General features: G+C 36.4%; 1 protein-coding gene across 1 annotated transcript in view; it reads left to right on the top strand.

The window, feature by feature from the left end:
- Nucleotides 1-4,488: 4,488 nt before the first annotated feature.
- Nucleotides 4,489-27,395, top strand: part of LOC149802155 (cyclin-O protein A-like) — a 28,974-nt gene continuing 6,067 nt past the window's right edge. The window contains exons 1-3 of the mRNA XM_089954395.1: nucleotides 4,489-4,637; nucleotides 22,434-22,718; nucleotides 24,202-24,387. Coding sequence (XP_089810521.1) covers nucleotides 4,542-4,637; nucleotides 22,434-22,718; nucleotides 24,202-24,387 — 567 coding nt within the window. The 5' untranslated portion in view covers nucleotides 4,489-4,541. The remainder of the gene's footprint in view (nucleotides 4,638-22,433; nucleotides 22,719-24,201; nucleotides 24,388-27,395) is intronic.

Here is a 27,395-nt window from a genome sequence, read left to right as displayed (position 1 = left end):
GCCGATTGTGCAGACGTTCCTGCACCATACTTCGCTCCGGAAGATCAAAGTTTTCCATTCTTTTGATCTACAGCTCTCTACCAGTTTCTGGTACTTCTCCGTCCTCCTTTCATATGCCTCATTCGTTTGCACTTCCCGTGGGACGGTCAGCTCCACCAAGATAATCCTTTTGGCAGTCTCGTGTGATGTGATTTGGATTTTTAACGTAGCTTTAACAATTTTTCAGTCATATCACTACGATGTCTGCAGTGTGGCAGTTTATAGTGATGTCTAGCACTGGGGCATCATGCCGCAGACATGTAGCATGATGTCCCACCCAGTCACATTATCCTGACACCAGGCCGACCGGTCCTAACACTAAATTCTTAATGCTGAACGCCAAGCGAGGCAGCTGTAAGTACCATTTTTTTCTGTAAGTCTCTGGTATCACTCGGCCGGGAATCGAACCCACGACCTCCCGCATATGAGGCGGGCTCTCTAACCACTAGGTTTTGGCAGTCTGAAACCATATGACATTGTCTAGAGGAAATGATGTCTGTAAAGTTTCCGGGAAGGATATATTTTTCCCCATGTCTACTCTTATCTCCTAGTGTATATATATATATATATATATATATATATATATATATATATATATATATATATATATATCCGAGCATAAGGTAAACGTTTTTTTCTCTAACCCACTTACTCCATGAATACCAAAACATCTACATTTGTGTTAATTTGCAAATATATAGTAATACTCTTCTACTGTAAACAGCCGATATTATTACAATGTTGTATGTACAGCTTTTATTTTTATACCTGATGAGCATACGCTGATGCTTGTAATATTATGCAATCATTACTCTTATCAACGACGTTCTAAAAGTAAATAGTATTGTGGCAGAGTAAAGAGCTCGAAATAAGCTAATAAATTCTTGCCGAGTTTGATTTGACTTTCTATGATGACTTCAGCAAATACAATCCTGTTTTAATCAAGACTGAATCCAGGTCCAGAATCGTGCACGACAATCTGCCAAAGAGAAGAAGGAAAATCATTGCTTGCTGACAGGGAGTTCAGTTATAACAACTTTAAAGTTTCTTAAATAGATGCGGTTTAAACTAATATTCAGAAAGGGAAAAAAAATCCGAAAGATAAAGGCATTCGATTAAATATAATATTATCCAAATATTTTAACAATTCGAATATATATATATATATATATATATATATATATATATATATATATATATATATATATATATATATATATATATATATAAGAATACAATCATGATTATGCACACAGTGGCGTACTAAGGGTAATTGGTTCATGGGGCGACGATGAGGACCCAAAGGGGTTTTGATACCCCAAGACGTTTGGCGCGGGGTTGGTGGGTAATTCCTAATATTCACTCGGGAATGTAAAAAAATCGTGCAATATACACGCAGTGACAAAAGTACATGGGATAGTGGCTGATTAGAAGTTACTATAAATAGCCCTTGGCGAAGTCTTAGCTCATACCATTCGTTTGTGGCAAACAGAAATCATTAATGTTTTAATAAAGATCAAACTTCAAATTACTTTTTCTCTCTTCAGTGTTAAAGAAAAGTAAAACATAAAAAGAAACACTTCTTAATATAATGCATCAGTACATTCAAAATGATACATAGTTTACGTGTGTGTGATTAGGATTTTTAACTTAGCTTGAACAATCGTTCAGTAATATCGCTACGATGTCTGCAGTGTGACAGTTTTTAGTGATGTCTAGCACTAGGGCATCATACCGCAGACATGTAGCATGATGTCCCACCCAGTAACATTATCCTGACACCAGGCCGACCAGTCCTAACACAACTAACTTCTTAATGCTGAGCGCCAAACGAGGTAGCTGTTAGTATCATTTTTGTAAGTCGTTGGTATGACTTGGCCGGGAATCGAACCTACGACCTCCCGCATCCAAGGAGGACGCTCTAACCACTAGGCCACCGGAGAGATTTTCATAGTTTATGCGTGTGGATTCATCAGTACGTTCTAAATGATACATAGTTTGTACATGTGGATTCATCACTACATTCAAAATTATACATCTATTATACATGTGGATTCATCACTACATTCAAAATGATACATATTTTATACATGTGGATTCATAAGTACATTCAAAATAATACACAGTATGTACATGTGGATTCATCAGTACATTCAAAATGATACATAGATTGTACACGTGGATTCATCAGTACATTCAAAATGATACATAATTTATACACGTGGATTCATCACTACATTCAAAATGATGCATAATTTATACATGTGGATTCATCACTACATTCAAAATGATACATAATTTATACGCGTGGATTCATCACTACATTCAAAATGATGCATAATTTATACATGTGGATTCATCACTACATTCAAAATGATACATAATTTATACGCGTGGATTCATCACTACATTCAAAATGATACATAATTAATATATGTGGATTCATCACTACATTCAAAGTGATACACAGTTTATACATGTGGATTTTTCCTTTCTCCAACATTTATGTACCATCCATACATTATCAAGAAAACGCAATTATTGTGAGTTTTAAGAATTTTCTTTGAGACAAAATGCGCCAACCAACACGAGTACAATATTCAGATACATTTTAAGAATGGTGTCATGCCTTTTGAATGCGTCAAAACTGGTAAAGCAATACCCACAACAACACGAAAGTCTGAGCCGCCTATGAAGTCTTACAAAAGTCGCCAAACATCAGGCACCGTCGATCACATTACTTGCCGCGCGAGAAGTCTAGAGAGTATAGCTCAAGAAAATCATATATGTACATGTGACTTTGGAGGAAAGCATTTGCTAAGGAGAATGAACATCGGAAGTACCACCAATCACTTTATAAAGTGTGCACGAAAAGATAGCGCCATTTTCAGTTTTACGACTCGTTTTAATAGCTCTGTAGCAAAGTTGAATCAATGTGAAATATTCTTTTTCTTACAGATTTCTGGAAGTTGAAATTTGTCATCAGTATTTTAATGTATCTTTTTTACTACGCAAGTGGCACGGTGAAATATAAGAATTATTATTAAAAACAAATGAAGGGTTATCACACGTGCAGATATATAATAACGGTGGAACAGAGACACGTTGCCAGTGTGCAAAAATGCAAGTAGCACGACCAAATCGTGCTTTGTAGAAGAACGCATGAACGATTTGATTTTTGTTGCAGACATTTTTCTCGAAACTGCTTGCGTAAACATTGCTCAGAAATCTCACTTAGCACTCAGATCCCATGAATAATTGTGTCCACTATAATCAGCTTGAAAGAAAAAGTGAAACGGATACAGAATTTCTCGTTGCTACCTTGGTTTTAAACATAAACACATGACGAATGTCACCAATAATGGATAAACCGATTGCTCTTGTCCATATTTAAAAATTGATAAGACAATATGCAATTCATAAATAATAATAATGAAGATAGTATTTTGCATAATTGAAATATATTTCCACATTCATTTACAAATCAAAGGGTGTATATATCTGGCAACGTGTGTGTGTGTGTGTGTGTGTGTGTTGAGTCTCTCTCTTTTTCTCTCTCGAAAAGAATAACAATACACGTTCTTTTTTTACTGATAAATGTTGAATACGAACTGTAATGCAAGATTAACAATAAAAATGAACACAAAAAAGAAGAAAACAAAGGGAAACAAAACTGTGCTCTTAAAATGCTGCTCATAAAATGCAGACATTGATCAAAACGATGCGTATCATCCCAAATGTTAACTATCTTTTGCTTTTTAGCTGAATTCTCAGTGTTAGAACCTATTTAAAAAAAAAAAGAAAAGAAGAAAGTTGAATCAAAGGACCAATGTGCCACACCGTCATAATTGTTTTCAAGCTAATTCTTATCTTGTTGTAGAGCCTTGAATGCAGATCAAACGATATCAATTGACGAACACTTTCTCTTGGACGAGTTTTGTAAATGTGAAATTATCCAATGAATTTTAGGTGGACAATATATTTAATTTTCTGAAATCTTTGCAATGGGCACCAGAAACCGTTACAATCATCTGTTGGCGGACTCAATTACTTGGTTGGTTGATTGGTGGGGAAGTCACACTATTACAAATGAAAATATTCTGTGCACCTGCTTGATACGTAGATTCTTAGACGATTCCATTACAAAGGGGTGCTCGCCTTAATTACAGCGATAGAAGGTACGACCTTTTTAGAGTTTATGAAATAGAAACTTGAAGTTCTTTTACTAAATTGCAACTTTAATTCCAAATAGAAGTTCTTTATAGTTAAAATGAGAATGTTGAACAATTATTATCTGGTTTTAACCTTCCCACCCTATCTTTAAGTGGGTAATTTCCATGCCATTCTATGCTACGATAAACAATGTACTACTCTGCGACCGCGTGATTTCATAATCCCTTCGCTGAAGTATGTTTATTGTAACACTGTACACAACGCAGGACCCAAAATCAGCTGATGGCAAGGTTTAGATTGACAACCGATGCACGATAGGAAGTCAAGAAATGTCCAAAAGTTTAGAACAGGACAAAGAAGAAAGAGATGCACACACGTCATTCAATGGCCATTCCGAATTTGACGAGGGTATATGCCTAGATAATGTAAGTATATATATATATATATATATATATATATATATATATATATATATATATATATATAAAAAACCAACGATTAAGAAAATACATTATACATATAACGTCAAGTTTCTCTTTTGCTAAGTTCAATTCTCATTTAGACGAACTTGTTTCCATTGTTAATATTGATGTGTCAGAACATGATGGACAGTGACGTTCGTTAATTCGTTTATTACACAAGCGTGTCCGCACACAACTTTATGCTCATTTATCAATGGTCATCTATGAATCAAAACTTATGCTTCAGCCTGTAAAGTATTATTGTTTCATGCAGTTGCAACCGTTGTCTTCCACGTCTCTAACATGCATACAATCCTGCTGTTGGGATAGACTAATTAATTTTCGGGGAGGGGAATATGAACAGTTTTGGGGGAAAATGCTTCCGCTTCCTCCCCCCCCCCCACCCAGGTTGTAAAACATCAAATCTTGCATTCATTTATGGAACAAAAAGAACGATTTGTATCAATGACATTAGTTGAAGAAAAAAGAATTTCTTTTCAGGTGAAACAAAATCTGGTTGTAAAGGAATTCTTGGGCACCCCTCCCCAAATTAAAGTTTGGTACCGTACCAATTCATTTTTTTTCTTCAGGTGTTTTATTTTGCCAATATTGGAAGAGGTTCCTTTTCTCTGGAGTTATACAATTTTGCCAATGCATGATCAAAGCCGTCATAATGGTAAACAGTGCTTGCAGAAAAAAGTAACTACTTCACTGGTTTCCACGGTCTGTATCAGTTGAGTTTACTGCGACCAAGATCGTGTAGGACTTCGATCATGAAAGAGCAAGAGACCGTGCATGTTAATCAAAGAATTTTTATCAGTGTTTAGTATACTAGGTTTTGTCGACATGGTAAAATGTTTGGGAGATCGTTCACATATGATGCGTTATTACAACGCTACATAACCCTGCGTTGTATAATCAGTTGCGATATCGGCTCCACTTTTGCCTCTTGTTCTCGACTCATTAGTTTCTCTACTTTAATATGACATAAAAGAATGTGGCGGGGGTGGGGACAACATATCGCTATCAGCATGGAAAAATTTACCGTTACTACCTGAGGCTTTGAAAATTTTTGTAGATGTGAGCTTTGTAATCGTCTACACTCTGATACCTAAAGGTCACAAAACTACTTGTAAGATCTGGTCACAAAGCGATGGAGAGCTGAAATGTCACAAAACGTGAATTGGGTGAGAAAAAAAAAACATAGCTTGAGGTAAAAAAATATGATCTTAACTGGAAAGAAAGTAATCGTCCCACTCCCTCCAGAAATTTGAAATGATCGGTCCCTTAGTGAGGATCGAGACATATGGGGTCACATTTTCGACGCCGTAGGCAGTGGCGGCGGCGAACTGCTTGCTGATGGTTTTGGTTCAAGATATTTTTCATTTGTGTGTATTTACTAAATTCCTTCTTTAGAGTTGTATCATTCTTAGAACGAATTATTATGAAGCTAAATCAGTTCAGTCTATATGCTGGCTCCCCCCCCCCCCTTTTTTTTTCTTAGGGTTAAGGTCTGTCATAACTAGTAGGGTTTGAATTTTTTCTTCAAGATCATTTCTTTGCTAATATTTTCTAAAGAAAAAGCATTGATCGATTTTGTTACTTGTGATGACTATTTACGAGTCTAAAGCGCGGGGGCCTGAGTGGTCTAAAGCGCTCTCCGTCACGGATCACTGCCATCTCACCTCTGTCTGCGTGTGTTCGAGTCTCGGGCTCGGCCAGTGTGGATATGTGAGAAAGCTTGCTGGTAGCTTCTCCGGGGTTTTCCCGGGTTCTTCTTCCACCATTAATACTGGCCGCCATGTATAGCATATCTTGTGCTGAAAAATGGCGTTAAACCCTACAACAACGACGAGTCTAAAGTACTTACTTCATTGTACGGTATACTTGGTTGCCCCATGAACTTGAACCAAGGTCACGGTCATATAAATTTTCCATTAGGGTTTGGTTTAAGCTGTTGTATTTCCTTACATTTCCTGAATATATTTTGTTTATACAGTGGACGAACCATTATGACCATTCTGCGACATACACATTTTACCGTTTCACCTTGGGAGCAAGGTCATGCGTTTTAGTCGTGATGATCTGATTTTGACCTCGACACGTGCAGGTCCTGGCCTTTTTAGTTATGCCTGCAACGCTTGGTGATAAATTTTAAGAGCTGACAAATTACAGGGAAGTGTAGTTGGAACTTTGCGATTAAAGCGATTCTCTTTGCCTCCCACATGTTGCTTGTACCGAAAAACATGTAGGTACATAATACAGTATTCATTACAGTAATGATCAGATATTGAAACCGTACAAATTAATTTGATGTAACGCCTCTCCCCACCTTCCTCCTGTCCACATCAGCACTATATTGTACACGTGTGCACGTATCGACCCTCCTCCCTTATTTATGCTGCATCATGTATGTAGAAATATGCCTGATTTGACGCGTTTTCCATATTGGTTAACTAGCCTATTTTTGACACAATAGGACCATAATTATTATATTGTTTCTAAATTAATCTTTGACGCAAGTGGTCAATTTCATTTGGTTTCCGGTAGTTGACGACACGTGTACCCTCAATCCACATACTGACGGTAGCTGTTTCTATTTTCAGAGAATCTGACTAAAACACGATCATCACGATCCTGCGTGAGGACAGTTGATCAGATTAAATATGATTGTATTTTGAGCAGTTAGTGGTTCCTTTCAAAAATAGATTTGGTTCCGTCGCGTAAATCTGGTCTACTTAGACGGTTTACAAAATATGAAAATAATAAAATGCTAGTTATAGGGGCAGGTGTAACTGCATGCAAAATTATGTCAGTGGAGCCGAATAAATCCAAAATAAATGAAATTTGTATCGCGTGCGTTCACGGATGAAAATGTGTCTTTCCCCCACCACCACACATTGATTTAGATCAGTGTCAGTTTATTACGCCTGTTGTTTTCATTGTCAACAGGATTGACAAAAGTATGGAAGCCAACTCGGCCAAATTTCAAATAAAGCAAGAATATCTCAGATTAAACAACAATCCTTGTAAAATGAAAAATGATCAAAGCTCGTACTTTTTAAGATCGATACCCAAATAAAACCAACGAGGGCACATGCAAAACAGTGAAGCCTTATATGACGTAAATAGCGGATAAAATTGAAAAGAAAATGAAAAAGCACAACAAGCAAGCACATGAAACAAAATAACGTCCCATTAACCAAGCGACGCGCATGCAATGCAAACACGTCAAATAAAATGAATACAATGGAATGAAAAAATGAAACAGCTGAACACAAATGTCAAAAGAAACATGCAAAATGTGAATGAAACAAATGCGAAACGAAATCAACAGTCAATGGCCCCCATGGTGTCTTTAGATAATGTCCCAAAGGGCTACAAGAAGAGGCGCGAAGGGCTGAAGCCGAGGGAGATTAGCCCCCTCCCACAAGCTATGGGGTTTGGGAGAGCGCTGTGAGCTCCCCCAGCAGGGCCAAAGGCGGAGCCCTGGACGCCAACGATTTTCTATAGGTGAATGCTATTTGTTGGCATCCCTGGCATCATTTACACAAGACTGTCAAACACCATTTTATGCATGCCTTTAATTTCCTCAATAGGCCCATTAATCAAAGTGAAGACTCGTATTACAAATTATATATAACAAAAACACCTTACAACGCAGACATTTAACTAACAGTTTAAATATAAATTCTAAAACTTACTATTTCATCAAAACTCGAATTTCGCTGTTTAAAACCAAACTAAAATCTGGCGCATACGGTAGTAAAAGTACAAAGATATCAAGAAATTTCGCCGAATCTAAGCAACTTTTCACAGCGCATACACGAGTCATTTTTCTTTTAATAAAACACGCAAATAAAGTTGCTGGAGGAACACAATCCGTCAGCAGCAATCATTGTAATGTTTTGAAGTTTGAAGCCAATCACTACCGAACTCGGTACACACCCGGACAATATTCAGACGATTCCAGCCAAATCACAACTGACCAACATTCAAATGTCGATATTAAAAAGTTCGGCCTTATTTTAAATTAACGACATCTGCAGGCGTTTACAAAAATATAATCCCCTCCCCCACGCCCCTTCCCATAAATGTAACTACTAGTGTTTGAGGGATTCGAAGATATACGCCTAATTCAACTTCTTTGCTTTGTTCGATGCATGGACATGCTGTGATGCGAAAGAGGATTAGATGGACTGGCGAGTGGGGGGAGTTGACGGATAGTTAGCAGTTTCTGAAGTACACGCTGGCAGCAGGAAATGAGTGGGATAATTCTCGTTACAACGGTGCGGTATTTAATTTTTAAAAAGGTCTGGATTCAGGAGTAAAAAATGTACAAATATACAATTTTGGTCATTTCGAAATTAAAAAAAGTATTATCTGTTTAGGCGCACCAAGAAGTTCTGACTTTTATCAAAAGAACAAAAAGGCGTCCCTGCGTTGTAAATGGAGATTTCTTTCATTAAGACAAGAGCACAAAACATTTGAACATGGCGGATACAGTGAGAACAAAACAAATGATATCACTAACGCTGTGAGTCTGTGAAATGGAGCAACCTATTTGTTGTCACGCGAATCGAGGCGACCGCTCCGGTGGTCTAAGTGGTTAGTGTCCGCATCGATTGCAGAAAGTCGCGGGTTCGAACCCTGGCCTAGTCATACCAAAGACTTATCAAAATGGTACTTACAGCTGCCTCGCTTGGTGCTCAGCATTAAGAGGTTAGTGTTAGGACAGGTCGGCCTGGTGTCAGTATAACAGTGTATCCCCTAGGGGTGCAAGACTGAGAGTCAAAACTCACCAAGGTGTCAAAACTGGGGGTCAGACTGAGTTAAAAACAAACTTTGGTATCAAAACTGGGGGTCAAATTGAAAATTCGGGGGTCTCTGAAGCACAAATGAGTGTAAAGGGAAACACTGGTATAATGTAACTGGGTGGGACATAATGCTACATGTCTGCGGCATGATGCCCCAGTGCTAGACATCATTATAAACTGCCACACTGCAGACATCGTAGCGATATGACTGAAAACTTGTTAAAACGAACGTTAAAATTCTAAATCTCACATAGACATGAATTGAGGCTGCCGCCACCCACCGAGGTCACCAGTTCTATTGACTGGAACAAGAATGCAGGTGATATCATTAACATCGGCTATCACAAACAGCATCATCACCGAACATGCAGTTACATGTATTTCGAAGAGTTTCCAATACAGTATGACTGTCATTGAGTCTGGTTTTTGCTGCACATGCTAGCGAAAGGAAGGATTAATTTTACAGTAAATTAAAGTCTCGATATATTGGTGACTTGTCATCGATGAATGGGTATAGTTTTTAAAAACAATGTATCATTTTATTTGGCGAAAAAGAAAAGCAACAAACAAGCTATAAACATTTGTCTGTCCCAAGTAAAAGAATAAGAAAATTTGTATCAATGGACTTGCAATATTAACTTTTTCTTTCATACTATTTTGCTGTTATTGAGATCATGAGTTTTTTTTAAACGAAAGGTTTATTTTGTAAGAATACCTACTATTATATACATGTTGTTTGGAGATATATGTATGTTTTGTACGAGCATATATAAAAATTAATGCTGATATATATTAAGTTTGACTTTTTTCTGAAATAATTGCAAAACTTTCAAAATATTCTGATACGATGTGCTGTGTTGTTAAAGGCATATGCAGTTTTAACTGGCTTTCCTTTAGCAGGTATTTTGAATGATTTAGGACTCCGTAATTTATGGATTTCATTTCATGTTTTGATTGGCTGAAAGATAAACGTATGTAATCTTGACATTCTAGTATTTCTAATTCCACTACAAACAGAACTGGGGCCCCGAGTGGTCTAAAGCGCTCACCGTTATGGATCACTGCCATCTCACCTCTGTCTGCGCTGGTTCGAATCGCGGATTCAGCCAATGTGGGATTGTGAGAAAGCTTGCCAGTAGCTTCTCGAGGGTCGGGTTCTTTCCGGGGATTACCGGGTTCTTCCTCCACCATTAATACTGGCTGGCATGTATAGCTATCGTGTGCTGAAAAATGACATTAAACCGTACAACAACAACAACAAACAGAACTGAACTGAACAGAGAGGTTACAGTTTTAAAAATAATTTAAGGTAATTTTTACACTTATTCTGCGGAAGTTGAGTAGTTTTAAGAAAGTCCTGTTCAAAAGAATCATGAAGGTGATATAATTAGGATATATTTGAAAGAAAAAGTGAATTGTGTGCCTCACTAGATATAGGTGACAATTCAAGCGTCTCGTTTCTGATGTTGCACATAGATGGCAGTACAGTTCAGCCCTGTTGGGTCTATTATAAATGCGCTATTGTTTGTGTATTTTAACTGCGCAATAGATTGAAAGTTGTGTAAAAGATACTGTTTTGTCAAGAATTCGTTGTTTAAAAATGTGAGAGGAGTGAGCGAGAAACTTGTTGCGGATTTAACGCCAATATTAGCACCTGATGGGCTGGCTGTACATGACGGCCATTCTGTTTGGTGAACTTGGGGGGGAAAACCCCAGTGTACACGAATTCTACTGCTGTGTTCATTGTTCTATTGCTCTGGTTCAACGCCATTTTAAATCACACGATACATGTCAGACATTATAACAGGCGGAGGAAGAACAGCGGAAAGCCCCTTAAAGAACCACCGACCTACGGAAGCTACTGACAAGCTTTCTTAAATACCCACGTTGGCCGAGCCGGATGCCCAACCCAGACGGACAGAGGCAAGATGACAGTGATCGGAAAAGGCGTGAGCATTATACCACTCGGCCACTCTATACCCTTTGTACCAAATGGTTGACGAAATGTATTAGCATATCGCCTTTACATGGTGATGTTAACTGGACTCGAGTGCTTGATTTAATTTTCTTAATATGTATCCGTTCAGTAAGACATGAATTGTTGAATTTTGAAAATGATTTTTGCTCTAAAGTTTGCAATTTGACATCCATTAAAAATATAAGAAATAATTATCTTTGCTGATTGATCACCTGTAATTTCATTATCTCAAGTTTTCATAGAAATACGAAAATTAATCTCTTGCTCATTGTTTATACCCCATCGAAGTTTATATATATTTTTTCCTTCTCGATACATCGATGAACACCAGTTTATTGGCAAATTCTTTAGTCTTCTCTCTAGAACTGAAACTATTGTTCAGTCAACTCCGTTATCCATTAATAATAGATTTTGTAACGGTTCTTTTGAGAATGACACATCTGTTGAAAATCTAACAATTTATCCTAATGCGGGGCGGTATCTGTTTACAATATTGATGGACACAAATATTTAGATTAGCAGAAATGTGTAATCGGTTTGACAAGATGATGACATTAAAACCTGAACCAAGCAGTTCAGTACGAGTCGACTGAACTGCCTTTGTCATATGACTGTACTTACACTCAGGGACGTCATTTCAACTTTTTTTCGGGCGAGGGTGGGGCAAAACTTAACGGGCTTGTTAATTTTCGTATATAGGCTACAGCAATTTTACAGAACATGCAAATTCGGAGTGGGCGGGGACAAATGCCCCCCTGCCCCCCCCCCCCCCATGACGTCCCTGCATACAAGTGATGTATGTAATCTGAATAAATTTGTGTGTACGAGTAGAACTCCAGGAATGGCGCTAGTTCTCTCGGAAACGATCAGATTTCTTAGTTGATATTTGGGCCGGCAACACAAGAGTTCACATCACTTTGGACTTGTTTCAGCTATGGAGGAGAAAGATTTGAATTTATTAAAGCCACCCAAAAAATATGGAGGTTGAAGATTTGCGTTAAGTAGGATATATTATAGCCAAATAAAATATATAGAGGTTGAAGATTTGTGTTAAGTAGGATATTATAGCCAAATAAAATATATGGAGGTTGAAGATTTGCGTTAAGTAGGATACTATAGCCAAATAAATATGGAGGTTGAAGATTTGCGTTAAGTAGGATATTATAGCCAAATAAAATTAAAGGAGGTTGAAGATTTGCGTTAAGTAGGATATATTATAGCCAAATAAAATTAACGGAGGTTGAAGATTTAAAAACATCATGACTCTGAGGGCTATAAACAAGTCACCTATAATGAAATTTCAGTTTATTGCAATATTATGATTACGGCCAGTGTGCGAAACAAAACCGGGGTGCGGGGATAGTTCATATTATAGTCTCTCTCTCTCTCTCTCTCTCTCTCTCTCTCTCTTTCCAGGATATCAATAAACCACGGCCAAAAATTAACTGAACTTACTCGTTGAAATTGTATGAGGTGGCAATGAATGGAGTCCAATGAAAACGGAAAATCTCACAACAAATTGAACCTACTTATATTGAAAACTCTTCGAAGTAACTTTCGGATGCTGTGTGTGGTAGCCGTTGTCGATAATATTGCAGTACTCGGTATTGATAGTGTCGACCGCACTTGCGTCACTTTTTTCCTTATGGCGTGTGACAACAAATCGGCTGCATTATTCAATAGCCTTATAACGTTGGTTATATCATTTGGATTTTTGGATGCGCCATGGTCAAATGTCTTGTGCTCTTAGCTAAACAAAAATAATATTAGCTTACAATTTAGGTACGCCCTCTTTTTTGATTATTTGACTGTGATTTCGTTCATTTGACAATGATCGATGCACATGTTTGTTTCCTTACAGCACCTGCTGTTACATTGTCATTTTATTGGGGGTGGGGGGCATTTGAATGTTTCATTGACATTTTACTTTGTCTTCTGACATTTTTTTTGTTCTCCTAATATCTGCTTTTGCAAGTGGTTATTTTTATTTCTTATTTCCATTGTATTCATTTTATTTATAATTTTTGCTGCCTTGCATGAGTGGTGCCTAGTTGTCGGCTTTCTTTTGAGTTTTTTTTTTCTCCTCCTCAGATTCGGTCATCAAACGCCTTCTTGTGTTTTTTTAAATAGATTTACTGTATTCCGCTATTTACTTAATACAGTGCTTCTGTTTCATACGTGTCTCGTTTATTTCATTTGATTATCAAGCAATAATCTTAATAACTCAGCTTAAATTTTTTTATTGTGCAAACATGCTCGTTTTATTTGCGCTTTTCTTGCTTTATTTGAAATGCACTCTAATAAATTTAGGGTATATTTGCTTCCCCATTTATAGATTTGTTAGATTTCAGTGATTAGTTGTTTATGAAAAATCGATACTAGGAAAATATTTCTAAACCAGAGTAATTAGCCACTTTTAGGAGCAGACGTTATGGTGTACAGCAATGTGATGAGATGTTATGATGGCATGGATTAGTTTCGTAGCTCAGATCGGGTAAGAGCCACATAAACGAACACGGAGTACCTGTTTAATTCGAAGGTGTTGATTGGTTATGATAAGTCTTGTCTTTCAGTATTAAATATTCGTGACAGGGGCTAATATTTTGGACAATGGAATCATTGAGAAGGGATCATTTCTTTGTTTCGAGATGCCATTTAATGTTTCTATGTCGGTAATGTAGCGGAAGGGCACGTATGAAATGTGGCTTAGAATTGTTTCGGCTGATCCAGGGATAAAACCGGGAAGTAGTTCCCTGCATTTTATTTGTATTTTATGGTGTAAAATATTGACGTTACTCTACAGTATCACATCAAGGAAAAGCGAGACAGTTGTGAAGTTTCATGCAATTGGAAGGTTGTGATGCCAATGTGATGTTGTGATATTTGTGGTCATTGAGTGATGAGAGAAAAATTGTTCGTAGTCTTGACGCGTTAGGGGATCTTCCTGTTGATAAAGATTGCAGTCTATAGAAGGCCTTGGAAATGTGAAAACAAGGGACTTTCAGCCCAGAACTCACTTATTTTGTTTTAATTGCATACTTTTAGAGGCGACAGCCTTCCATACAAAAAGTAAGAGAGCCACTCCAAATTTGAAATTTAAATACTTCCGAGTTGGTCACAATATCGTTAGGTTCTGGTGAGTGACGCTATATTTTCAAGATCACAGGAAGACAACTTTGTATTAACTGAACGACACCAGCATACAAGCAACTTATTTGCAGTATGGTCTAAAAATTAACCATTTTTATGAGACAGATACCATTGGATCAGATTGTTTTATTTAGGGAGAGGGTTAATGGGCTTGGATTTTTTTAAAAGTCCGGCGCCGAATTAGCTTAAAACGTACACTATTGATCTGATTTTGTAAAACAAAGAGAACTTTCTTCCCGATCAGATTAATCGAAAGCAATATATATTCTGGTTAGAAAATTCCACCCACACCCACAGAAGGACTGTAAAAGTAGGTTGGAGAGTGGTGCTCACATTGAGCTTAAAAGCAAGATACTCGAAACTATTGAACCAAACCAGTCCTTTTTGGATATTTTGCCTTGAGAAGGTTCCAGGATATGATTGGGTTGGGGTTTCAGACCTACTTTTGAAGGTCACAGGGGGGAAACTTTGCATTTACTGAAGGAATCGGCGTCTAAATATACAAAGGATATCAGCATTTAAACTATGCATGGTTTGATGAAACCGGACCAAATCTGATACGCAGATGCCTTTGGGTGTCCCAAGTATCTAACCTTGAGAAAAGGTTGTAGGTCACATAAATGAGGATGGCAGTATGCAGTGGAATTTTAGGCATTGTGGTTGGGTGTTTTTTTTTTTTTGTCGCACAAGTAAGATGCATGAGGACAGTTGAACCAGAATATTTGTATGCCTTTTAAAGAAACTGTAGACCTTATTCGGTTCAGTCAACATTGGCATACCTTTTGAAGGAGTGTGACTGTGACATTGATATCCATTGTACAATTCATGCTTATTTTGCCATTATATCAGCGAAATTTGATTGTATACTTTTAAGCCTTAGTCAGTGGAATCTTTCCGTAATGAAAAATGCTAAGTGGTTTTTTTTAAATATATTTTTAGTAGACAATATTAATGTTTGCTTGAATTGGTAGCCGTGGTTGCCTAGATATTTTGATCATCATATTCGTAACCGAATGGCCGTGGGTTTGATACTCGCACGGACCGGCTGCCTCAGTTTGTCCTTGGAAATGGCGATTGCCTTCCATCTTTCCTGCATGATATAGTCAATATGTTAAGAGCGTCGTTAGACCCCACCCCCCTCCTTCCCAGAACATGTAAGAAGTATTGTACGGCGAATTTTTCCTCCGTCTGTTCCTAGTTACTCGCTTTCTATTTTTTCATATAAAATGATAGACGCACTCTATAGAATTTGATACTTTAAAACATTCGGGAAGTGTTTTCGATCACTTCATAATGACACGGGAGCGTTTACAGGCATAGTTTGCGGGGGAGGAGAACGAGTCGGGTACTTTTAGAATAAGAACCCTTTTTATCAGAGATGCTGTGATAAACTCTGTACGACCATTTGACCGTCCATCCATAACTTTGCAGGTGCATGGGTCATATGTTGACCATCTGCTGGAGGAGTTGAACTATTGGCTGACACGTTGAGTCTTTACGATGATGTCTAAGATCAGATGTAGAAAAAAAGAAAAAAATTCCTTAATGGTCAATTGATATGTCCAAGCTTTGTACATGCTGCCGCTTTAGGATGAACTATATTGTTTTTCATACAAGGTCTTCGGCACAAGCGCAGAATTATACAATGAAATGGTGTGTGTGTATCTATCTATCTCTTTATATATATATATATATATATATATATATATATATATGGAAACACAGGAATACTTTCTATGAATACAGTATGGCCGTAGGTCACATAATTAGAGATATCATAGAATACAAAGAATTTTGAAGTATTGGTCGTGGGCTTAATGGCAAAATATGCAGACTTATTTTTCCCTGATTGTCTGTTTCCGTTATCTCAAAGTAACCTTCATGGCCTGGATTTTGTATGAAAATATTGTTGGTTTTTGGGTACGTGTACATACATTCAGAGTATTTTGTCGTGAAAGGAAATAACACGAAGAAAGTACGAAAGGGTTGCAGAATAAGCGAGTCTACATTCCGAGCAATCTAATGAAAATCAGATTTCCACTGTCCTACGCGAAGACATGACAGCAACCACTTTGGGGTCATGTTCTGGTGACCGTTGTTATTACATAATCGCTAATTTTATTAGCCAGTCCGATGCAGTTTTGTACCTTCGCGTTTGGGAGACTGATCAGTATGGCTAAAGAGCATCAATGTGCACCGAACAATTTTATTCACTTTATTTTGTCTGAAAGTTGCATTTCCATTTGCTAATTCAGAAAGTCACCAGAATATGCTCCTAAGCGTTCGCTGTCAGATTCTCACTTAGGACAGTGGAGATCTGATTTTAATCAGACAACATTCAGTGTGTGTGTGTGTGCGCGCGAGAGAGATTTTGGATTTTTAACGTAACTTTAACAAGTTTTCAGTCATATCGCTACGATGTCTGCAGTGTGACAGTTTAGTGATGTGTAACACTGGGGTATCATGCCCCAGACATGTGGTGTCGTGTCCCACCCAGTCACATTATCCTGACAAAAGGCCGACCAGTCTAAACACTAACCTCTTAACGTTGACTGCCAAGTGAGGCAGCTGCTAATTCCATTTTTTTTTTTTTACATCTTTGGCATGATTCGACCGGGGTTCGAACCCGCGACATCTCGCATCCAAGGCGGACTCTCAACCACTACATTGAGTAGATCCCTATTATACTGATGTTCTGATGTACGAAAACGAGTACGTCATTGCGCTTTCGGTCTATCATATTATTTGAAATTATATACAAAATATCGTGTTCCGTTGTTTTGTTGAACCAACTCACAACTTTGTTGTCGGTCGAACGAATCCATATCTTACCCAGCTCGTGCTTATCATGGGAATGAAACATTGATACATGTTGATATTCACTGTTGGCATCCATGTTGCCATAAGTAAACGTCAGTTATTTCTTGCCCCTACACTTTAAAACAATCTTCTAGCTTTCATTTAAAAAAAGAAAGACCTAATTATATTAAGATTTGGGGGAGGGGGGAGCGGAGGAAAAAAATCAACCCGATGTGAAAGACTTTGGCACTGGTGCTATTTTTAATCTTCAGGTTCACGCGAAGAAGCCGTACGTTTTTCCAGAATTGTATTATGTGTTTGGAGGTCAGTAAATATTCAAACGTAAGATATGACCGTATATACTCGCATAAGAGCCGGCTGGCCTAAAAGTATCAACTTCTGACAAACTTTCGAGTGTAAGATTATGCTGTCAGAATAAATGGTTATCTGGTACTGTTAAAAATGGAGTATGGCACATATATAATTTCATGAATTACATACATCATTAACATACTTAATATAATATAAAATGCGTTATGAATTTGTCCGTTCATCACTTTGTTCCTTGTTCGTTTCCGCACAATACTGTAGTTGTCCACAATGTACTATTACCAAACTTTGTAAATGCCTTGCATTTGTGATGTGGAAAAAGCCAGTTGATTTCAAGATCGAAAGGTTAAAGATCAAGGTCACTGTGACTTGACGTATAAACAGTAGCTTATCAAACATTTCGCTGGTTGGTACTTAAAATAAAGAAATCTATTGATGTTAGGGTCAAAAGGTCAAAGTCACTGACAAAAAGAAGAAAAATTATGTTTGCACAAGAACACCGCAGATCAGGATTAAACTGGGTGGTTGAGAAAAGGAATGGTTTTATACACCTTTTGGTAAACCACTCATTTAAGATCATAACTGGCCAAGAATTGTAGATATGATAATTGACATAAGAAAATATCAATTGATGCGACCTTAAACAATTTCTGATTGCTCTGAATTTGCCCTAAAATATACATTTTTGTTATTCAGAACCAATATTTAATGCTGAATTTTGCATTCTAAATGCAGCTGTCTTTTCCAAGCACAGTTGTTGTTAGGTAAAATTCTCTGCTACAAATGAAGTCAGACTGATCTATCTGTACGCAGATTGAAAAAGGAACATATTTCACCACCACCAACCAAAATAGATTACACTCTATATTACACGTCTCCCTTTAATGTCAAAGCGGTTCAATAGTGAAATAAATATTTTGTGAATTTCTTTTTTTTTAGCTATAGAGCTTTTAAGTATATGGATGACCAACGTGTGGTATGTGAGAAAGCTTGCAATTAACTCCGGAGATACGGTATTTTTCCCGGGGTCTTCCTTCACTAAAATATACTGGCCGCCTGTCTTGTGCTGAAAAATGGCGTGAAACCCTACAAAACAAACAAAACTATCGCCAGACCGTTATCCAACATTCACTTTTTTACCGCGCTGAAGTCTATGCTTTTGTTCGATTTCTTGTCAACCAGTATTCCACGCTTGTGTCCAGTTTCTTGTCAACCAGTATTCCATGCTTGTGTCCAATTTCTTGTCAACCAGTATTCCATGCTTGTGTCAAATTTCTTGTCAACCAGTATGTTGCATCTGTTTGGGAATAAGCTTAGTAAATTAAGATAGCCGATAAGTTTTAGTATAAAAAAATATCTGCATATTAATGAAGCTAAAATAGTTCTCAAATTATGAAATATGCAATCGGTTTTATTTTCCTTCTTGATGCGGGGATGGGTGCATTGACAAATATACAATGCTGTCGGGCATTTCTGCGCACTTAAGGTTTCCGTCTCCAATATTGAAGCAAAACGAATACCGAATTTGACCGATTGACGAAAATAAAATACAGCAATGCTTACCATTTGAAAAGAGGCAATTGTCACCAGAATATTGTTCAAAATAATATTAATTTTTGACACGGGGGGGATACCACCCCCGTGTTTTCCAGACTCTCGATATGTGGGCCTATTCTGCGCACATCATTAAAAAGATGTAATGTTTATCCATCGGGCTATATAAATGAAATACATTACTTTGTTTGGACTGTTTCTGTCAGCAGTTCAGTCGAGTAATTAGGTCCGGTTTATAGCTATTTTTACAAAATTCAAAGTAAAAATGCCAATAAATGGCAAGAGATATTAAGCAAACTAAACCGATCTTATAAAAAAGTAAAGTTCATCGTTTTATAAAAAAGATGAGCTATTGCGTGGAAGAGAAACAACAATGAATAGGATGTAATGTGTTGATGCCACTAAAACACTTGTGTGTTCATTAGTACTTTCAAGACTGGACTATTGTAACTCAATTATGTCTGGTTCATCTCAATATCTGCTCCAGAAACTTCAGAAAGTTCAAAACACAGCTGCTCGGATCATACTTAGAGTACCACGATCAGAGCACACCTTCCCCGCTGCTCTGTACCCTACACTGGCTATCCATTCGATCCAAAATCAAACACATTTGTTCTCTGTGCTACGTTTCACTGACGGACTCTAGTCCAACATACCTATCCGACCTCACCCATGTGTACACACCAGCAAGAGACTTACGCTCTTCTTCTGACAGTCGTATACTCATTATTCCCACTATGAAAACAAAGTCATATGGACAGCGTTCTTTTGCATACCAGGGCCCAGCAACGTGGAATGAATTGCCCACTGAACTTAGATACAAAGACACAGTGATCCCATTCAAGAGTGCTCTCAAAACTCACTTATTTCGACTGCATGAACAAATTTAAAGACCTAATAATGTTTCCTACCTTAAATATTCTTAGCATGTTTTTTTTTGTTGTTTTTTTTTCAAGTTTCATGGCGTTTGTTTTTGTAATCATATCATTGTTTTTTATCTTATAGGTGTTGTCTAATGTTGTAAAGCGCTTAGAGCTTCTAAAGATTAGGCGCTATACAAAGTCCTCATCATTATTATTATTATTATTATTATTATTTCCAACGTCTTATTGATGGTGAAAAAATTACTATAGAATATAGAAACAGACTATACGTCGGGGAATTACTTGAATTTATGTTCTGGCGGCAAGTTGACACGTTGGGTAGCAGACGATTTTGTACGTGTGGGACAACTTCTTGCAAAATTGGAAACTTGGATTAAAATTCAGTATTGTTTTAAGGTATACATTTCCATCTTTTATATAATGTATTTATTTGTATGATTCTAAAAGATGCATAGCAAATCGGATTTTCTGTGTTACCGGTTTAAGAAGGTCATGGAGTAGTGGGTATTCATGTTGACATTTAGAAATCACATTTTCATATGCATTTCGAGTCGAAATGCGGGATATTTTTGTACACTTTATGAATATCATTTTCCTTCTTTCTTGATACAAAATAGATTTTTGAACAAAAATAACAGGTGATTTAATGTTTACAGAAATGACCTATCGTTGCTCAGAATTACCCGACGCACATAATTAGCCTACATGGTAACTTCACATTTTGAAAAAAAAAAAAATCAGTTAATTTTTTTGTGTTACAACTTGATTTCTCTGCCGCCGAGATAACTCCTGCAGATTTCTGAACTGTATGATTTTTACGTAGTCAACATTTTGTCTCCAGCCACCGTATAAAAATGTGAAACCATTTTCTATTGGTCAAATAAAATGAATTTTGATAATGGTAGTGACCACAAGAACTTATGTTCAGATTTGCATGCCTTTGAATTTTTTCTTTGTACATCCCTTGCTTGATTTGATACCAAAGACATATTCAAAGCGATTAAACAACACAGGTCTCTTTTAAATGTTTTTTTTTCTTTCTAAATGCAACAAACACTTCTCCAACTTGTTGATTAAAACAAAGCCGGCATGTAATTAGGTTCTCATAGAAGTACTCAAGGGTTTCGATGTGACGGTCGATTGACTCTTTTCATGTTTTCATAGAACAGAATATATTGCGATTATAATGTTTACATTGAAACGGAATTAAAGGATTAGAACGTGACTTTCACATAGCAAGACATTTAATTGGTGTTTATTCACTCTCTGTTGTCACCTGTTAGCATTTACCAGAAGTTTTCATTGATCGCTATTGCACCAGACTGTTTATAGTGTATTGACAACTGTTTATCATTTTTTTTTACATAATATATGATATCTTATTTAGAACTTTATTTCACAATATGGATTATATCTTGACGGGCATTAATCACCATTTTCGATGATAAAACAAGCGATGTATCAAGATTTAATTTACCAATTCTTATCTTAATTTTTTTAACGTTCTGCATATTTTAAAGATATTTAAAATATATTTTCTTTGGAACAAATCGGGAGCCACGCCGGACACCGCGTTATAAGCGGGATTGAGAGTTATATATATATATATATATATATATATATATATATATATATATATATATATATATATATATATACATTACTCTTTTCGTATGCGTTTATTCTGATACATAAATTTGACATACATTTGCCGATAAACCCTTTACGCACACACACACAATAGGTTAGGGTTGGATGTTTCCATACTTTCTAGAACAGTGTGGGTCTTACAATTTAACAGAATTATTAAATGTTTACTCATCTTTTGAATAATAGAATATTTAAAAAGTATACTAACAGGTAAAAATCTGTAACAAATAAAATTGCATCATTCTTTTTTCTGCAGTGATTATTGTCCATTATGAGGTGTTTATCCCTTTTGTGAACTAATTATAAAAGAAAGAATTAGCAATAAATGCAGTTAGAAATCAGGCAGTGAATTACTTTTGTGACATGTTGTATGTTAATTACTTTAGCAAAACCTTTCATGCTGGTGTGATTTTATTATTACAAATTATTTTCATTAATGTTTTTAACTCGGCAAGTGTTTGACTATGTGTATAGTGAATGTTTTTTTTGTTGTCTGAAATCACAGTATTGAATTTTCTGGAAAAATATCTGCCTGTTTAAAGTTCAGTTAATGGAATGTATTTTAGCTTAAATTTTCTTTTGTGCTTTTCAAAATCAGGAACTTCTGAGAGTGGGGACCCCAGATGTAACTGCCGTTACTAACGCCTTGGGAGATTCTGGTTTTACTGAGAGCTTAAATCTCCAGTGTTTGGAATACATTCTAGATTTGCCTGAGAAAGATCCATGTTTGAAACCATTCCATGATACCCTTGGCACTCTGTCATGCCCATTCAAATCTCCAGACCACAGTGGTTTTGAGGAATACATGGATGACATATATCGGCACAGACTCAGCATTGAAGAGAAATACCAAGCACCCTCTTGCTTGGACAACCAGCCAGAGGTAAGAAGTGAATGAATTTTTCAAACTTGTGTATGCCATGCCATAACTGTGAAAGGGACATATTGTGTTGTCCTTGCTTGTCGGTCAGTTATACCTTAAATCATTTTTTTAGGTCAGTTTCATCTGTTTGGCTTGCTGATGTGTGAAGATGTTTTGTATTTGGCAAACTGTCCTTCCAGCAAAAGTAGGTTAGTGAGACAAACATTTAATAATAATAATAATAATGATATGGATTTAGTACAGTGCCTAAATCAAGTATTGGAAAGATGTAATTGACTTATTGATGGTTCACAGTTGATTGCAGGGTTGTGTGACCCTTAGCAAATACAAATTCTATATTGAAATGTTGGTCTCAATGACCAACGTTTTATGCTTCACTGGCTTTAGCTGTTTTTCATTTAAGTCAGCTTGACAGAATTCATAACTTGGAAGTGGCAGAGAATTCTTGTTCTTTGAACATGTTAGCTCATTCAGTTTGCACGTGATTTTCATTTTTGATAAAGTGATATGCAATGGAAATTTTGTGTAGTTGGAATGGAGTTGAGAGCTGTGAAGTGAATTTCTACCGTATGTACTTGCTTATAAGTCAAGTCAAGCTGCAAACAATTTAGATCCTGATCTTTGGTCACATAAGGCACCAGAAGATCATGGCTTATGTCTGTTCTGCTTATTACTCTTCACAAACAGTCCATAGAATCGGATCTGCCAGCTCTTTGTGATAGCAGATCTAGGTCTGTACAGTTTGCAGTTGGACTTACAGGTGAGTATATATTCTTCTCGACTTGTAGCATTGTATTACATTCAGCTATGTCATTTCAAGCATCAAATTTTGTTTGGTTTACATTTTACTAATTGTGTATTACATGTGGTAGGTATTAGAAACTTAATGGCATCTGTAATGTCATTACTTTGAAATTTAAAAATGACAACTTCAGTTTAGTTAGTACATCTACCTGAAAACCAAATACCAGTACTCACTTTTAAGTCCAGTCAAACTACAAGGAGCGAAGATGCTGAACTGCAATAGCATAATGTGCTTGCAAACTATTTATACTGTTTTCTCCTAACAAACTGCACAGTCCCATACCTGCCAGGGCATTTTGTGGATTAGGGTCTGAATAGTTTGCAGTTTGATTCAACTTATAAGCAAGTATAGACAGTAGTGTAAAATAAGTCACATGACTACTCAATTAAAAGTCCCAATAATAGTCGCATGACTACTCACAATTAAAAGTCCCAATAATAGTCACATTGCTACTCACAATTAAAAGTCCCAATAATAGTCACATGACTACTCACAATTAAAAGTCCCAGTAATAGTCACATGACTACTCACAATTAAAAGTCCCAATAATACTCACATGACTACTCACAAATAAAAGTCCCAATAATAGTCACACAAGTCCTCATTGACATTCATGCATATTCCATGGACAACATGTATATAACAATTGTAATGGTCTTAGACAAATCCTCATTGCAGGTTACTCCCGGCATAAGAGGCGTTTTGATTGGTTGGCTCAGCAATCTTCACCATGAGATGAAGTTAGGACAGGACACTTTATATTTGGCGGTTAACATCATTGACAGGGTTCTTGATGTAATGCAGGTGGCACGTGATTGTCTCCAGCTACTTGGGGTCACATCTCTACTTATTGCTTGTAAACAGGTGAACAAATATTTCTTTTTGTGCTTTTTAAACATAAAACTAACGAGTCCAAGATTTACTGATTTTTTTTTTAAATCAAGAGTCTGCAGTTAATTTAATGTATGATTTAGATGGGAGAGAACCCGTGAGTGTGTATGAAAGATAGAAAAGGAGAGTTTCATCTGTGGAGTTAGACTAAGCTTCCATTATCGTAAAAATCAGTTTTTAATCCATTTAGCAATAGACCATAAAATAATAATAATGATAATAATAATAGTAATAATAGTTTATTTTAGGAGGGTAGCTTCGTCAGCTATAATATACTATTTTTCCTTAAGGTCATCACAAAGTGTACATGATATGCATCTCAGATTAAATTGGAGTGCATGTATTTCAATATTTCTGATGACAACTGCTTTTCAGGATGATGGGTATAAGATTTTGTTTTGAACACATTTAGAATTGCTTCTGATCTAATAAATTTGGGGAGTTCATTCCATACAATAAAACTACAGTAAGCTAATGGTTCCTGGAGATGCTGCTAGGCTGTGGGATTGTTGGTTTGTCACAAAAATATCATTTGTCATGTTGTTTATATTAAATTTGCATTGCTGGTTTGTTTTATTCATTATATGTAACAGGGTAAGTAGAAATGTACCCTTTAGCTGACCTTGTCCAAAAATCAAGTTCATTGTCTACCTGACCAGAATCATTGTTTTTATTTAATTCTGTAAACATCTATTACATATCTAATGTTTTCTCTGAGTGCGGGTTTAATATAAGGATCATTATCAATAGTAGTAAATATGTCTATCTTTTTGTTAGTCAAGGACACCATGTTTACCATTTCTTTATCATAATTTTAGCAAAAGATTCTACTAGAAAGGAATTCTCCCTTTAGTAATAGTTTCTTTTAGAAAATGCTAATTGTGATAGGTAAAACAGAGCTTTATAGTATTGTTTACTATGGAAAATTATTTGTGCTGTAAGACGATGAAGTGGAATCATTGCTGTGTTCAGTGTTCGATTTGGGCTGCATTTATTTAATTCAAATTTTTCTACTCTGTAATAACAAAGTGCTCTATTGTATTATTGAAAGAGACATAAACTGGGAATTATAGTGAATTCAGACAAGGAAATTTTGGATTATATTACTGGGATTCAACAAAATGTTGGTACATGATTGTAATTCAGGTCATTGGAACATAAGTGCATTCTAGACTATAGTCCATTACAGGCTTTGGAAATTGTTTGGAATACCACCAAAGTTTATTTTAGGACTTAATTTATTAGGACTTGGGTTAGTAATTCTAGGATTAATTTTTTTAATATAGATTTTCACTGTGTATTCTAGGGAAATAAATTATTTGTTGAATTTTGCAAAGCTTGTTGCTTTTCACTCTTTTCTGTTACTAATTTTAAGACCATGGAGTCATAATAATGCAACTTAACAAAACCAGTGGAGGAAAAGTCATACAATTTGTTGTACTATTACATACTGTATCTTTCTCTTTTGGTTTTATTAATTGCAAAAATTAAAATTAAGTTTGTCAAATTAAGTTGTAGTCATCCATTTTGCCTGTGATTTCATTCAAGCTATGCTAAGGTCAGTTTAGTGCTTCAATACAAACATCTGTGTGATTGAGATCTGCTGTGGTTTTTACAGAAAACTATCGAGGGGTTTCTATTTAAATTGTCTCCTCAACGGGAATAACAAACTGATCCATTGATTAGCTATGACAGATTTTGATACAGCATAATAAGCAGTGAGTTTTATGAATGTCAAAATGGAAGATAACCAATTTATTTATGGTACAATCATCTGCTATATAGTCTGTGCTCATGAACGATGGGAAAGCTCTCATGTTGAACATGAACTGAAGACATCACACAAACTGATATCAAAATATTTGGATCATTGTACACAGCACATGGAACTGCAGGCTGAGAATAGAGAAGAGTAAATTTCAAGATGCGTGTTTGATTACCTACAATTGGTTAAGGAAAGAAAAGAAAAGGAATGGATATAAGAAGTATAATCAGTTCATAAAAGAAATTTGTTGCACAGGTTAACCCATGTTCTTGAAAGGCTCCCAACATGGCTGAATACAGCCTTGCAACAATGTGATCCAGAAATATCCTGGTGTTAACATGTTTGAGAAAAATGTGTTCGAATACCTCAAAGACCAGTTCCCTAACTTGTTTAAATAGGCTAACACTACAGTAGTTCTTCCATTATAAACATCAGGTTGTGAGGGAGGATTTAGTTCACAAGACATAATTGACACTGTGGTTAACATTAGAAACTTTGAATAAAGTTGGTTCTGATACAAGGGGGTCAAACAGACCATTTCCCATATTCAGATACAAGGGGGTCACACACACCATGTTCTGTATTCAGATACAAGGGGGTCACACAGACTATTTCCCATATTCAGAAACAAGGGGGTCACACAGACCATTTCCTATATTCAGATACAAGGGGTCACACAGACCATGTTCCATATTCAGATACAGTGAGGTCACACAGACCATGTTCTCAATTCAGATACAGGAGGGTCACACAGACCATTCCCATATTCAGAAACAAAGGGGTCACACAGACCATTTCCCATATTCAGATACAAGGGGGTCAATCAGTAGAAGTAGAAAAGGATATTTACTAGTGCAGTATTTTGTATTTGTACTCAAAGAAGTGATATAAAGTCACCAAATGCTCGTCTTAAAGTAGGTATTCACACTTACCTTGTAATAATGTGTTCACTCAGCAGCTCCATTCTGCATTCTATGCCCTAATTTCCCACCTCTGGATGTAGGTGTTTGAAGACACCTCATTTTAAGAAAGTTTCTGGCAACATCTCTGTATATTTAAAAGTATTTTGTAAAATGGTGTTCTGCAATGATCATTTGTAATTGATGTCAATTTAAGACCAAGGAGGTGTTCTTATGACTTAAAAACGAATAATACCATACAGATGTTGTGGGCAACATTTATTTCTTTTCTTCTTTAATATGGATTTGTAATAGGG

Source organism: Sinohyriopsis cumingii, chromosome 4 (genome assembly GCF_028554795.1).
Source record: "Sinohyriopsis cumingii isolate HCF-2022 chromosome 4, ASM2855479v2, whole genome shotgun sequence".
Lineage (NCBI taxonomy): Eukaryota > Metazoa > Mollusca > Bivalvia > Unionida > Unionidae > Sinohyriopsis > Sinohyriopsis cumingii.
This window is presented reverse-complemented; position numbering and strand designations above follow the sequence as displayed.